This window comes from Erithacus rubecula (genome assembly GCF_903797595.1).
Source record: "Erithacus rubecula genome assembly, chromosome: 1".
Lineage (NCBI taxonomy): Eukaryota > Metazoa > Chordata > Aves > Passeriformes > Muscicapidae > Erithacus > Erithacus rubecula.
The window spans coordinates 13,880,831-13,896,390 of NC_136658.1; the positions used below are offsets into that span (position 1 = coordinate 13,880,831).

At 42.6% G+C, this 15,560-nt stretch overlaps 1 protein-coding gene across 2 annotated transcripts in view; it reads right to left on the reverse strand.

The window, feature by feature from the left end:
* Window positions 1–1,976: 1,976 nt before the first annotated feature.
* CYYR1 (cysteine and tyrosine rich 1) overlaps window positions 1,977–15,560 on the reverse strand; it is a 43,751-nt gene continuing 30,167 nt past the window's right edge. For both annotated transcript variants that reach the window (XM_079303011.1, XM_079303010.1), the window contains 2 exons: window positions 6,062–6,219; window positions 1,977–2,289 (listed from right to left, as the gene is read on the reverse strand). In XM_079303011.1, the coding sequence (XP_079159137.1) occupies window positions 2,156–2,289; window positions 6,062–6,219 (292 nt within the window). In that variant the 3' untranslated portion in view covers window positions 1,977–2,155. The remainder of the gene's footprint in view (window positions 2,290–6,061; window positions 6,220–15,560) is intronic.

Below are 15,560 nucleotides of genomic sequence, written 5' to 3' on the forward strand. Positions count from 1 at the left end.
AGGTACTAAGCATGAGGCACAGAATGATGCAGTAGGAAGAGAGTTCTCTGCAGGAAAAGCAATGTTTGCTCTTCATGCTGGTCACCATGCTGGCAGGCACATCAACACCCCAGCACATGGTTTTGAGTAGGGGCTGCCAAAACACCACACACAGGGGGCTGCTCTTCATGGGAGGATTTCAATTGGCATCTCTTGAGAGGTCAGGGTAACAGATGAAATGTCACAGGATGTACCCAGAGCAGAAGTAATTGCAAAGATAGGCCAGTTCAGGACTTGTCACCTCTGAATAGCAGAATGGAAATGAGAATGTAACTCTCCTTTCTCAGAGAAGACTCCAAGGAACCAACAGCAACCAAACACCTGAGATGCAGCTCAGTTTTCCTCTGAGCAGGTCACAAGTGCCTTGGTAGCTTCTGGCCTCAGTGTGGCCAATGGCACAACACAGATCTTCTGAACTTACACTGGCAGGGACTAAGGCCATTTGCACTTGCAAGTGGAGTTGCAAGGGGGAAAGTTTAGTCAGCCTGGAAAGGACAAATACAACTGCAAAATCTGAGCAAGAACAGTCAGTAAGATCTTGTTCCAAGAATGCCTCTGAATAAATTTTATGCTCAGTTAAGTGTTGTTTCAATTCTTCCCTGAATCAGGACTGAATACCAAAACCACCAGATTTAGGAGATTATGAGAGGTTGATTTTACTGAGATACAGTATCTCCTTTTTGCAAACTGCTTTTTTATTTATTACTACATGGATACACTTGAAAAGAAGAGAAAGGCTGCACTGGAAAACATTTAAATGCATTCTGATCTCAGTGAACCTGAAGTAACCTGAAGCTGATGCCACAACTGTAGAATTCTCAAACTGCTTAGACACCCTACTCAAACTAAGAGCATTCAGCAGTTTTCAATTCTTGAAGAGACCCACTCTTTGTGGTTTGCAAATAAACCTGAAAAAAATAATAGCCTTAAGATACTTTAGGTAATGGGATACACTATTCTGAAGTCAAATAGCTGCTGCAGAATTACAGTTATCTTCATAAGTACATGGAACATTTTAAATCATAAAGATCTGGACTGCATATAGTAGAGAATAAGTAAGTTTGAACAACATGCTTGACAAATGTAAGAAGTATTACTTGGTGACCTAGGGTAATAAAATGCCCAAAAAACATTCAAAAGTAATCATATGCTCACAGTCTCTACCCTCATCTCTTTGTTAAGGCTGAATATCCTCATTACTGGTAAATAATATGATTTTAAACCCCTGGCTTTATGCACTTGAACTGAAGTCAAATCTAGGATGTTTTAATATTTGTTTCGCATTTTTTCTCCCATTTCTGAGTTTTGCTGATTCTGTATTTTTATATTTAAATCAAAATATCATTTGCTGATATAAAAGGCATTTAAACATATTTCCAATGTATAGATCTTTTAAGCCCAGGTAAAAGTAAATCAGTTATAAATTAGTGTATTTCACATACAAAAATTCTCTTTATGTTAACATTTCAGTTCATAAACTAGTCACAAAATGCTTAAAAAGAGGCACTTAAAAAATCTGCACTTGGCCAAAAATACCACCCATCATTTTTTTAATTATAGAAAACTCTAACAGCACTTCTTGTAACATGCTTATCAGACCAATATGCTCAGTGATCATTGGGTATTATCAGCTGGAAGTAGAAATGGAAAAGAGTTGCAGTATTCCTTTTTCTTGCTTATTCCCCACATTGCAAGGAAAGGCATAGTGGTTATCTGAAGACAACAGGTGACACTTTCCCCCAGAATAAGCCCCAGCAGCTGCATTTTGTACTTTTGAAAGAGTTTGTTGCACCACTTGCACATTCCTACATGGGAAAAGCCCCACTCCCATGTGCTGCAGGTGAAGATAAGAACTGGTGTTGAGCACTTCTCATCAGACACCAACTTACAGGAACTGCTTCTTTGGTCACATGTTGTTTAATCATGAAACATGATGGTCCAGAGTGGACAGTATTTTTATTCATCCTGAGTCTTGAAAATCTCCACAGTTTATTTCAACACCTGGACACGTGTGTTGATGCAAAACCCAGCCCTGTTTGTCCCTGAGCCAATAGCATTGTCCCAACAGTACAGGCTGTTTCAAGAGACAGTCACTATCCATGTAAAGCCAAGTTAATTATTTCCCTGAATATCCAGGGTATGGAGGGGGTGGGGGATACTGTATTACAGTCTGTGGGGTTGGAGTATAAGGTGGAGGTAGGTCAGCTGGGTACTCCATTCCATATTCATAACTGTATGCTGGTGGAGCCACTGAAATGGGAGAAAAAAGAACACAGAGTTAAAAAACTGTTTTACACATGCAACCTTCAAGTATTTTCTTGCTGACACCCAGACTTGCATGCAACCAATATAAAACCTGCTGGCAATGCATTCATTTTTTTTCCAGGCTGCCATTATACAATCAATTTATATCAGTGTGAGTCACTGTTTATTGCCCTTTCCTTCACTCCTTAGCTGTGTGCCTACCAACAGGCTGGTAAGTGTTGGAGTGCCTGCATGGCAGATGATACCAGGCAAATGTGGCAGAGCTAAACATTTTCATGGGAGAAAGGCTGAGTTTATCAGATCCATTCCCTTCCACCTCCTTCAGCAGCAACAGGGATTTATATCATGTCAAAATGATGGCAGGCAGGGTTCTTGATCTCCACAGACTTGGGCTGAGGAAAAACAAAGCTTTCACCTTGATAACAGCAATGGGGACATCTGAGGAGAGCCCAGCATTTATAAACTTTGGGTTAGGCATTTAGGAGCCAACAAAAATATTCAGAAGTAACTGAAAACTTCTCAATTACTTCTAATAAAGTTAAAGAAAAAGGATTCATTCACTGACTAAAAAAAACAGTGAATGCTGCAGAATGATAACATGGTAAGAACTAAAGGCTCTGTATCAATATCCAATTAGACTGTCTCTGCAAATGTTAAGGTCCAGAGTTTGCTGATGTCTCCATTTATGTCACCACAGATTCTCTCCTGTCACCTCTGCAGATGCCTCAGACAGACTGGCAATGAAATAGTACTAGCATAAAGTGGAAAGGGACTCAAATCCCAGAGTGCCATGAAAAGTGTGCCCTGCTCTCTTGAACACTGGGCTGCTGCTGTGGCAGAGGCAGCAGGATGAGCATTCTCACACTTGCTGTCCCTGTCCAAAACAGGTAATGGCAGAGACAGAGTTGACCACAAGCCATGCAGCCAAACCAGGTCAGTCATTATTCCAGAAGTGCTCATGACAGCAGGGAACACAGAAAACATTTCCAAGCTTCCCCATCCTCCAAAACCTGCTGCTGCTGCTGAGATGAAGCACTGCTCAAACTGATGTTTGCACTAGAGGCCATGAGGTGTAGAGTCAAACTGCCTAGAGATTGAGAGATAAGGGTGAGTCATTGCAGGAGCAGAGTTTGTGAGGAAAAGGTTACAGCCCTGGAGTTTTCATTTTGCTCTTGTTTTTACAGCTTGTAGCAACTATTCATTTTTAAAGTAGCTCTTCTGCAATTCATGGTTAAGATTATTGCCATTTTCTTTCATACTCATCTCTGTATGCAAAATAATGTTGAAATGATAAGGATGATTACAGATGCTTTCAGTCTAACTGGAATGTAGTGGTGTGAGGCAGAAAACAGACATTAGGACTGGTATGATAAAGGAATACATTAGAAGTATTGCATAGCTTGCCTATAAGTATACATAATGCACCTGAAGTTTGCTGCTACCTTTGCAACAGGAGGGAATATAAAAGCAGAGGATCTCAAGCAGGGGATGACAAAAGTTCATGCATGGAACACCTTTGCATTTTATTACAATGCACTCCCAAAGTAATCCCATTGCTCCTGGATTTCTAATTAACAATGTCACTGAATTGTATAAATACCATTATGCTGCATCCAGGGTCTGCTCTTCTCTTCAGCAATGTGGCCACTTCCACATGGTAGATGTGGAATCCAGGCAAATGTGCCCTGCAGATCCCAGCTGGCTTGGTGCCACCTCCTTGGGTGCTCCTAGAGCAGTGCAAGTTGACAAGTGTGGTGCAGTGGGTGGCTCTACACCAAGTTGGCTCATGCACAGCCCTATGTACCAGCTCACTCACTTTGGACACAACTACACTGCCTCTGAAGAACAAGGGGTGCCTACTGTCCCCTGGGATGCTGCAGACCCTGTGACACCCCTGGCTTAGACCCTGTGCCTTCCTGCTGCTGCCTGCACCTAGAAAAAAATTACATCAAAACAATCTTAACTCACAGACAAGCCTGCATTGAGCACACCCAACACTTGGCTAACTTTGACCAAGGCACCAACAGGAACATCAGCACCATGTCCCCACCTGGGACTGGGGGATTAGAACCAGATGATCTCTAAGGTCCACTCCAACCCAGAGCATTCTAAGATTTTATAACCATTGTCCAAATTTGTATTCCAAGTTCCAGTTCAGGCATGGTGCCATGCAGAGATTGAGCACTGTAACCTAGCCAGCAGTGTCTCCTGGGACACACAGTACAGAACACCCTGCAGAGATGCCCATGTGCTTTTGCAGAAGTCACCTGGGATCCTGCAGCACCCAGCAGTGCTTGTGAGCCCTGGGCAAAAACCAGTCAGCTCAGGTTGCAGTAGACTCCACATCACCTCTCAAAGCCTTTGAACTATGGTCCACAGACCTTACTGTCCAGGTTCTCCCCCTCTGTGATATGCCTGGCCCCCATTATACTGGACAATGCATGAGCTGGCTGTATGTGAACAAGGACAAATCAAAAACCAGAACACTAGAGAAGCACAAATGATCTACTGCCAGAGAGCTTCTGGCACAGGAAGATGGTTTGTCCTGTGCAATGCAGCACTGCCCTGAGCAAGGGCTTGATGCTCCTGCAGGCAGCATGAGCCACCCATCTGTGCAGTGTGTCACCTGGCCACATCTCCTTAGCCTGCTCAGCAGCTGAACAAATCCTCCCAGGCAGAGCTGCCCTGCCAGACACTGCACACTGAGCTGTCCTGCCTTCCTCAGCAGGAGCTGTGCTGTTCCCCTCCAGACTGAGAAGAGCCTCCTGCTGCAGTCACATTCCCCATTTACTGTGTGTCAGAGACTGAAATAGCTCATGCCTCAAACACTGATATTAAAGAGTTTTGCCCACTGTAATAAAAACTGTATAAAGAGCTATAACCAAAGAAGCCTCCCTGAAGATACCTGACTGGAAATTTGAACTGTAAGTTAAATCATCTAGATAAGATGCTGTTGTTCAATTATCTCTGACCCAGGGAAAAACGAACACGGCTGAGGGAGAGGAATATATCCACAACAAAGCCAAACCCAGCAGGGATTCTTCCCTGGCTGAGTTTGGGTTGGGGGAGACCACAGCCCACAGAAGCCAAGTTTAGTCCTCCTGAAATGAGGAGAAGGGAGGAGGTTTAGGGTGTAACCCCTGGTCAGAGGCAGTGAACACCCATCCTCCCTCACACAAACCAGCCCAGGTGTGAAACCCCCATCACCACAGGCCACATCCAAGGGACATTCCTGTGAGAGGCAGCTGAGGGGATCATAATCCATCAAAGACCCCCCAAAGTCACTCCTGAAGCCTTGCAACACAGGACTGCACATGATGCAGCAAACCCAGAGTCTGTTGTAAGAGACAATGGCAAACTCCCTCTCTCCCCAAGGGTGGTGCCTGGGTTTTCCTGAGATTCTGTGATCAGATTCTGTGCTTTCAGGGGGGACCTTCAGCACCAAGAAGACCAGCTGGAGAGGATCAGTGGAACATTGTGGGCATCCATGGAGTGGTGATATCTTCCTTATTCTATCTCTGCTACCCACCTTTCTGTCCCCCCATCTATTTTCTATTTTTTTCTCTCTCTCTCTCATATCAAACAAAACCCATACTATTGTCACTGGATATTGTCTCGCTTGCATCTTAATTGGGGCAGAGGCATTTCTAAGACTCTATTAGCCAGACCATGACACAGTGGAGCTGTAACTAAGCAAGGATGACCCTCCTGCCATGCCCACAGGCACTCCTGCAGGGCTGTGCCTTTGCCTGCTCACCTGGGCACGTGTTGATGGCGTTGATGTGCGTGGTTCTGATGACCCCCACTCGAGTGCCACGGCTGCTCTTCATGCACATGCAGATGCAGATGGCAATCCCAGCAACCACTCCCATTACAAACACTATGCCAAAAACAATCCCAGCTATCGCCGTGCCCCTGCAAGGGGAAGGGAGACATGCAGTCAGGCTCAGACACATCAGGTTCACAAAGCAAAATTGTTTCCTCAAGAGCAGCCCCTGTGTGAGAAAAAATGCGTATTAATTACTGAAAATACCTCAAATTCTGATCCATCAAGGCATGTGGATTGATAAAAATGGAAGACATCTGAAACAAAAACAAGAAATTCTTTCAAAGTCACCTCTGCAATTGTGCCAGATCAGTCTGTTGATTTACCATATATTACATCCTCCCATTCCAGGGCCATCTGAATTTATCTACTTTTAAAAGTTATGAGGAATAATTCCTTCCCTTTCCCCTCATCACATAAGATCTTTTTTTTTCTCTGAAAGGCATTGGTATGATTTTCTTTTAAAAAGAAAGCCTAAATTATCCCCAGCAACATATTTCATCTATGTGCATGATGTACTTTCACAGAATATTGCCATTGTTTTATTCTAGGTCAAAAAGTCCTCCTCCTGTGCTTCTGAGCCCAGAGATTAAGGACAGCATCCTCTTCTCAAGGATGAGTGGCATAAAGCAAAGCAACACCCACCCTTTCACACATCTGCTGCTTCAGCCAGCACACATATTTAAGGCTTAAACAATTTATTTTAAAATGGTCCAGAGGAAGGAATTTAACTCAGCTCCTGAAATAATGAATCAGACTTTCCTTGACATTTTAATATAAAGGAAAAAAAAACCTTATAGCACTCACACATTGGAGAAAAACCTTGAAAAAACTCACTAAGAGAAACTGAAGAGCTTCCAATAATCCTGAGAGCAAAATCAGCCTTTGTGATGAGCCCTACTTCCCTCAGGTTTGTTTGCAGCTACAGGCAGTCAAGCATATGTTATATGAAAGATGGTATTTCTAGCCTACCCTTTCATGAAAAAAGCCCAGTGACTCGACAGAAATATTCTTACTCTGTGAATCTCTTCATCTTTCAGCACAGACTTCAAATTGCAACCTTGCTGGCAACCTTTCTACTGGGCATTTTAATCAATTCAAATTGATGGCTTGTCAGCATGAATAAGCCTTATTAGAAATTATTGCAATGTGGAGAATACAACAGACACTGCAATATCACAAATATGAAGAGGAGTCTAAACCATAGTTTAGATTCCCCACAGAAGCATGGGAAAACATGGCAGGCCCAATTTTCAAAATGCTGGTAGTCTGCTTGCTTCAAAAACCCCAGCAAGAGTCAGGATGGACTCAATACTTGAAACCTTAATACTTGAAAATGAAACCTTCTATTTAGGAACCTAAATGTGAATTTAAGAGCTTGTTTTTAGGCCCCAGCTATTCAGGAACTTGGTCATGATTTGCAGTACAATCATAAAATCATACAGCATAAGTAAACAGAGACCATATGGTGGTGTAATAAATACACTGCCAGAGAGCTAAATTGTTTTCTGCTGTTCTGTAGCAATGAATGAAGAGTGTGCAGGGAGAACAAATCCGTTAATATCAAGCAGAATATATGAAGACCTAATTAAGAAAAGCCTAACTCATGCCAGCAAGTACCTGGCTGTAAAACCAGCAGCTCAAAACACTGATAAGATCAAGAGCTTTGTATAAAGCATCATGAGTAACTGAGAAACACAACCACAAAAACTGCCACCTAAGAAAAAAGAAGTCTTTTCCTTTCCAAGATGTTCTTGGAAGACGTGACCAACATTATCAATACCTGGAGAGAAACTCATAGGAGACAACAGTTTGATCCAGAAGATACTTTAAAACTATACACTCCTCATTCCAGAAGATTCTCTAATAATATCACAATTAAAAAACTATGGTACCCCTTTTACAAACAAGTGATTTGCTGCTGCTTTTGCTACACTCACTCAGTGGATGAAGCACTGTAAGCAGTGCATCAGAGCTGCAGGGAACTCCCTTATGCAGCAATAATCCCCCTCCCAGCTGGATTCACAGCAGCAGCACCACTGGCCTCCAGTCCTGCACTCTTTGTTCATGGTCCATTGCTGCCCAGCTCCTGCATCTCTGGTACCCTCTGCCTGGCTGATCTGCTCAAATCTCAGAAACCACAAGAGTTTCTTGTGTTTCCAACCAGCTGCACCCTGAGGAAAACTCAACCTCCATCCTCAAAATTCACAGGAGCATGTAACACACAGCACACATTACCTTCCCAGTTCTAAATTAAAATTCCTGGATTAATAAAGCCCACTGTTATTGAAGGCAAAGGCATCCCATTTGCTCCAGAAGTGTTCAGCCAGATTCCATACTCCATGTGTGCTGAGAAATAGGTTGCATTCTTCATGGGCAAGACAAGACACAGAAAGCCCCTTTGCTGTTCTTTATACCCTTTAAAGTTTTTGAGCCTGTTTTGCCCTCTTCCTCCTAATCCATAGCTCCCAGCAGGAAATGAGTAAATAATTTCTAGTGGGTGCACAAGCATTTGGTCAGAACTAAACCCACCACACTCAGAGACTTGCCCTCAAAGCCCCTCACAATGGCCCCAGTGAAACCAGGAGCACTTTGCCTCCACTCATCAGGCTGCATCTTCTCAGCATCAAATCTTGGCAAGACAATGGTCATGTAGCAGCTTTTCTGGGCACACAACACAAAAAGAAATGTTTGTTCTTTTTATGGAAAGCCTATGACTAGAATACATGAAGAAAAATAAGGATGTATTTTTTTCTGAAATGGTAAGGTTTCTCTTTGCCCTGTTATGGAATTTTTGAAAATAAATATGCAAAGTCCTTCACAGAAACTTAGCCAATGAAAAGGAGTGCCACAGAAAAATAATGCTTGGAAAAGTAAAGATTGTGAGGGGAAAAGTAATTTTAAAGCTGTGGAAATGTCAAGAGACACTGTCAAGATAAAAATCAGATATTTAAAGAAGCAGCTTTCCTCCTGTTTTTAGCAACATCCCACTTGAAAGAATAGAAATCTATTCCCAGCTTAACATTTCTGGCCCAGACAGGTTGGTTAATTTTTACTTGATGGATTTCTTTTCTGCAAACCTGTCCAGCTTTGACCCAAGCTCAGGTAAATTTTAGCAACCACCTCCTCAGGTGGCAAAGAGTTTCCCAGCTTAATTACAAAAGAATCATATAGTCACACAATGGTTTAGGTTGGAAGGGACCTCAAAGACCATCGAGCTCCAACCTGCCTGCCATTGGCAGGGATGTTTTTTACCAGATCAGGTAGCTCCAAGCCCATCCAAGTCGGCCTTGAACACCTCCAGGGATGGGACTTCTCTGGACAACTTGTTCTATTACTTTGCCACTCTCTCAGCAAAGAATTTTTCCTGACACCTAATCTAAACCTGCCCTCTGTCAGTTTAAAACCATTATGTTTTCACCCACCACCCTCAGCTCATCACCTACCAGCTCATCCTTCCTTCTGAAGTGCCCTTGATTTTACAGACCTTTAGAATCATGCCTGGCAGCCAGCTCTTCCCCTGCAGAAACCCAGTTCCTCTTGGCTGTTCTGCCTACAGGAACTTCTTCATGCCTTGTACCCCTGGCCACTCCTCACTGCACTTCTGCTCAACTTCTTTTGTTGTTTCCTAAGAGCTTGGTATTAGATTTGTTTTTTCTTGACTGTCAAACAGAAACTTATGTTTTATGGCACTACTTACCATAGTACCAAGTCTCATTTCTGAGAGTTAGGCCAGTCCAGAGCCCAGCAAGTCCTCTGGGAGCTCAGGTTGTTCTCCCTGGATGCAGCACATAGTGTTTATGGGATTTTCTGCCTCAGAGCCTGGATTCCTGTCCTCTGCTGCAGGACACAGGCTCAAGCACAGCTAAGCTTGAGCCACTAGTTTTGCCAAAGCCCAGCTCAATCTGTAATTCTGCATCAATTTAGAAACTCCCATTGTAGAAGGAACAGTGCTCTGCACCAGAGATGCATTTATATTGGCATAAAGGTATTTTCATCCTGTAATTGCTAACGTTAGCAATTTTACAACAATTTAATCAAGGATGACAAGCTGTTAGAAGCATGTGAGGATCAGTATTCCCACTCTGCCTTTACAATATTCATTATCATGTTACTGCAAGAAAGATGTGCCATTCCCAGACTTCTCTTTGCTCAGCTGATCTCTTCCATCTCATCATCTTTCCTAATTTCCAGTACTTCATTAGTTCTTAATTAATTTATTGCCAACTCTCTGTATCTATGATTTGCTGACACTGCATCTGGAAAATAATATTAATAATAATGCGTGCAATACACTTGGAAAAATTACTGCTAATATTAATACATACCCTTTAATTTCTCACCCTTCAAGGCATTTGAAAAGAAGCATCGTGCCAATGTCAAAACCATGACAAAGGTGATAAGTGATTTTTTAAAACTCACTTTCTGACATAACATAAAACAAAACAAAATATAAATCAATGATCTTTGGTATTCTGATCCAGACATTCTTGTTTGGAAAAAATTACTCTTGGGATGCTTAATCAGACTCAATGTGATTTGGAGGGAGGCAATATTGAACTATTTATTCAATTTAGTTGGCAAACCCCTTGGTTACTTGGACCAATAACAAAACTGCAGCAGCATCACATGCTATTTTCTCCACCAGGCAGACCTATTCTGGGGCATTTGCCCCTTCCCACTCTTTTTGTTTTCCTAAGGACAAAACCACACTGAGTGACCCTCTAAGAGACTGGTTTTGCTGTCCAGAGTATTTTGGCTGGGGTACCTTGAAAACCCCATAGCAGAAGGTGGTGGAGGAGACTGAATCAGCTGGGTACCCCATGGCTGAGCCAGCAGCCTTCTCAGCAGAGTTTTACAGCCCTGGAAAAAGGGTACACTAGGGTAACATGGACTGAAAAGCCATTCAACTCAGAAATCAGTAAAGTAGTCAAGCTAGCTGCTGCTTCCTCTTTTAAATTGTTAGTTTACAGAGTGGCAACACAAATGGACCAGGCTTGCCTTCGAGGCTTTGTTTTGCAAGTTGTATTTATATAAAATTCCATCAAGTACTTCTTTTAAATACACTTCTTACCATAGGGTGGAAGGCCATGATTGTCTGCTTCTGTAAATAAATCCTGTATGCCTATGTTAAAACTGGGTACAGAATATACTTGAACAGTATTTCCCTTCTTTTGCTCCTACTTGGTTGTACTTAAGGTGTCTTGTTAATGTTTCATTCCTTCCAGATAATTTCCTCTGTGCCATTCCCTCTCTACCATGCTATATTTGCTGGACTCAAGCACCAAAATACCCTGAGCAGGAGCTGTACAATTAAAAGATGGTGGGCAAACATCCCAGTTCCTGATCTTCCTCCCCCAGCTCCATGTGGACACATCACCACTCTGACTGCTCCATAAGCTACATAATCTTACAAAGGGTTAAAGGACATGCTGCCCATCACCACTGCCAGACATGAGCAACAGAGCATTTTCTGCAGCTTGTTAAAGGCTGCTGAGTCACTGAAGCACAACTGTGAACTTGCAAAAATAAATAGAAATATCATATAATCATTAAACTAATAGGATATGTAATTGCAGCTTGTTCTAGTTTGGGCTATTGTCAGACAGACTTTTCAAAAATTTGTCTTTTGCAAAATATGTAGACATTTTATGCTTATTTCCTTAATGCCAAACAATATGCTCTTCTCTCCAGCACACTGCTGGATGTACTGCTTGCCAGCAGAGCTGCATGTGCTTCAAATAAGCAGTCTTGGAAAAAACCATGGTAGCTGCCACAGTAAAGGGAGCAGAAACTTCCTCTAGCTGGCTCCCAGGCTGCTCCCCCTGCCTGAGATCTTCCTGCACCCCCAGACAGAGGGGTTGTGGGAGTCCATGGTTTTTCCCTGGCTCCTTTGGGGGTGCAAAAACCCCCCTGGCAGACCCCTCAGAGACCCCTGAGTGCTGCCCAGGAGCTGCAGGGGCTGGATTTGGCTCCTTGGGAGAATCTGCCCACATTGAGAGAAGAGATACAGAAAATAATGATGAGTAGAGTGTAAATTAGAATGTTAAAACGTAGATAAATAGGTTTTCTTGAATGTTTATGATAAGGGACACGTGGCCAAGATGGAGAATTTGGGGGGTGGACACCTTTTCCTCCTTCTTCTCCATGTTATCCATGTTGGGTGACACGTTGGCACTCTTGGATTGGTTGGGGTCAGGGCTGGACCATTTAATAAAATTGTATTGTACTGGTAAGATTTTGTAAACATGTAATACGTAGTACTAACTATATAAGATAAGCCCTGCCTTGACCAGGCGGATTCCACCATGGATGCCAGGCTGAGCAGACCCTGCTGGCCAGGCAAAGTGTCCCAGAGATAAGAGACAATAAACTGTCCTTGGGAAAAGAGAAAACCGTCTCCGGCAGTTTCTCTTCAGCGGCTTCAGGGAAAACCAGGGTTTGAACCACCCTTCGTGTCCCTCTGGGGTGATCTCGGGGCAGAGGAGGAACCCCAGACTGGGACAGGGGTTAGAGAGAAGGATCCATCACTTCCACCCTGCTTACAACCCAAGCAGGCCTGGCCCAGAAATAATTTTATGGATAGAGGGAATGATGCATGAAACATAGTTGGGAGGAGCATGCTGCAATACAGCAGGCACAATACTCACTATACAGCAGTGCTCTTAACTGATTATGGTTAAGCAAACACAATTTAATCAGCCCACCCTGTCCAGCATTTTTATCAGATCAACATGTGCACATATGCAGATGCTGGCTTTGAAACACAGAATGTGTCTGTCTTGGCACTTCCAAAATTTCAGAACATTGCTGGAATGGAGAAAAAAAACAACCCAAAAATTTGAATTAAAACAAGAGATTAAAAAAGGGAAGAAATGTACAAGTAATGAAGAAGAAACCTTCCCTTTTTTACCTTTCATGTGAAAAAAACTGATTAAGATGTCCAGATTAAGATTTCCAGTTACCACTTTTCACCCTCATGCTCTCCTCTGTCCTTTTGTTGCAGCAGCTCCTGTTGCCCCACCTTTCCCTCTCAGACATCCTGTTCCCTGCAGTCATGACCTCCCCTTGCTCTTTAATGTGCTTTACATGCTTCCTGGAAAGGAAATAGAAGCCATTACACAATTCTCACTTTCCAAAATGTTCCTTGCTGTGCTCACAAATTCAAGGCCCAACGTGATGTTCACTTAAATAGAAAAATACTGCTCAACTATATCCAATACAGCATTTGCTTTAATTTAGGGATTTTCATTTTTTATGATTGCAGTTTGCATTGCTGGCTGACCCTGCCATGTAAAATACTTCCTGAATCAACAGCAACAGGAGAGTCTGAAATTACTGCTCAACCTCCACCCCTGTAAGCATCAAAACATGAGAGAAGTCAGGATGACATTGTGGGCTTCCAAAAAGTCCAAAAAGTTATTAAACCCTGGTTGCAGACCACTTTTGGCAGTTGGGAGCTCTTGCTGGAGGATCTTAAATTACTAATCTGACTTCTGGACATCTTACCAGTTAGATCCTGAAATCTCTGACCTACAGACAGCCAAACCTGCATGGTTTTACCCAGGAGTGTATCTAGATGGGACTTTTGCCCAACCTGAAGCCAAACCTGGAGAGTCACAGTTGCCAGAATTAAGGATAGTTCAGCACCTTTTGGCATATCTGATGCCTGCCTGTAACAAATCCCCAAAACAGCCACACGTGATCTGATTTTGATGTGCCAGGGAACATTCTGCACAAAGATAACTGATTTTTGGCCAGTGAGACAACTGTGCAGACACTAAAGGAAAGGGATGAGACTTTTAACACTTCTAACACTTGCACCAAGGCAGGATGCAAGTGAAGCACAGATTAACTGATATTTTAAAAAGGAAGAACCACAATGGCTTTAATAAAAAAGAGCAATTCCTCAAGATTTCCGAGTCAGTGGGCTAAACAAGAGAAATAAATGCTAGATATGGAAACCAATAGAGAGCTCTGTTTTGCTCCAGGACATCTTCAGAGATGCTCTTCATTTTCTTGCTGCTTCAACAAGCAAGCTATCTTGTCTTCATTGTCTCACAATTCTCTATCCATTCCAACCAACTTCAGTTGCAAAGTTTTGCATAATGAAGGCTGGTCCTTCTTGCATTTAATATTCTCCAGATAAAACCATTTCCTTGACAGCCTTTTGTGTGCCATCCAGCCACTACTGCAAGCATTGCTGCATGAGCTGTTGGTGCAGGTGATGTCACATGGTTTTTGCCTTTTCCTTTTATATGTTCTCTGTATTCTTTACACATGTATTTGTAGCTCTGTAGCCTATTGTTCTATCCATGGCTAATTTTCCCAGTACTTTTCCCTAGGCAGAAAGACAAAACATATTTCACAGTTCCAAGCCCCAGAGGGTACAAGGCCCCCTATCCCATCTCAGTTCTTTCTGGGAACCAAGGCTGAAAACCAGCTCTTCAAGACACATTTTCAGAAACAAAGTTTAGTTTCCATCTGAGGGGGAAGGATTCAGAGAAGGTTGAATTGGGGGGAAATTGCATCAGCACTTATGTCTCTAATTGGTGATTTTTGTCAATTATGCTAATTTGCTAACCTTATAAAACTGTATTCACCCTGTGTGGGGGTGGTCATTTTGTGGAAATTTTCTAAATCTGCCACTGGAGGCCTCCAACAATGACCAACCTATACATCACCTCCTATACTAATATGATTTCAAAACCATGTTGTTTTATTTCTAGGTTCATTAAGAGACCACTGGCAGGGATGAGAGCTTTCCATCCTCTGCTGTTATTATTTCCTTCACCTGAAATACCTGTGTTTCATTGGTTCCTGAGATTTTAGCTTGTCTCACACCTTCAGGAAAGACCAGCAATGTTCCTGCTCATTTTAATTAATTTAGTAACTTTAATTCCATTAATTTTAACGGAATGTTGTGAAACCAGCAGGTGAGGGAGGGAGCACAGGGACCCACCTGCTGATGTAGTGTCAGGGCTGTTTCCAGCTCCCTGGTGGCAACACCTGCAGATGGAACACAGCTTTGATTGCAAGGAGCCAAACCACTTCCAATTCTGCAAAGCTAAACACACATGGCATGCACTGAGCTTTGCAGGAACTGGAACTCATGGTGCTTTCCTAACTCTTAGCATTGCTTCAGTTGGACTTTTTCCCTGACATTAATGAGATATAAGTCATTCCTGAAGCAGAACTTATTAACTTGTCTTCCTTTATCTTTTTAAAGCCTTTGGAGAAGGAGGGAAGAAAGGGGGGAAGATTTTGCCATTTAATGCAACAAAGGAGAGAAAAATTGTAGCCAAAAATTGTTTTTCACAACAACAAAGTCAAAATAACATCGAATAAAACAAAGTAATAAAATACCTGAAAATTAACAGCTTCCTGCAAATAATGTTACCTGAAGGACCAGAAAGAAATGCTTTTTGAC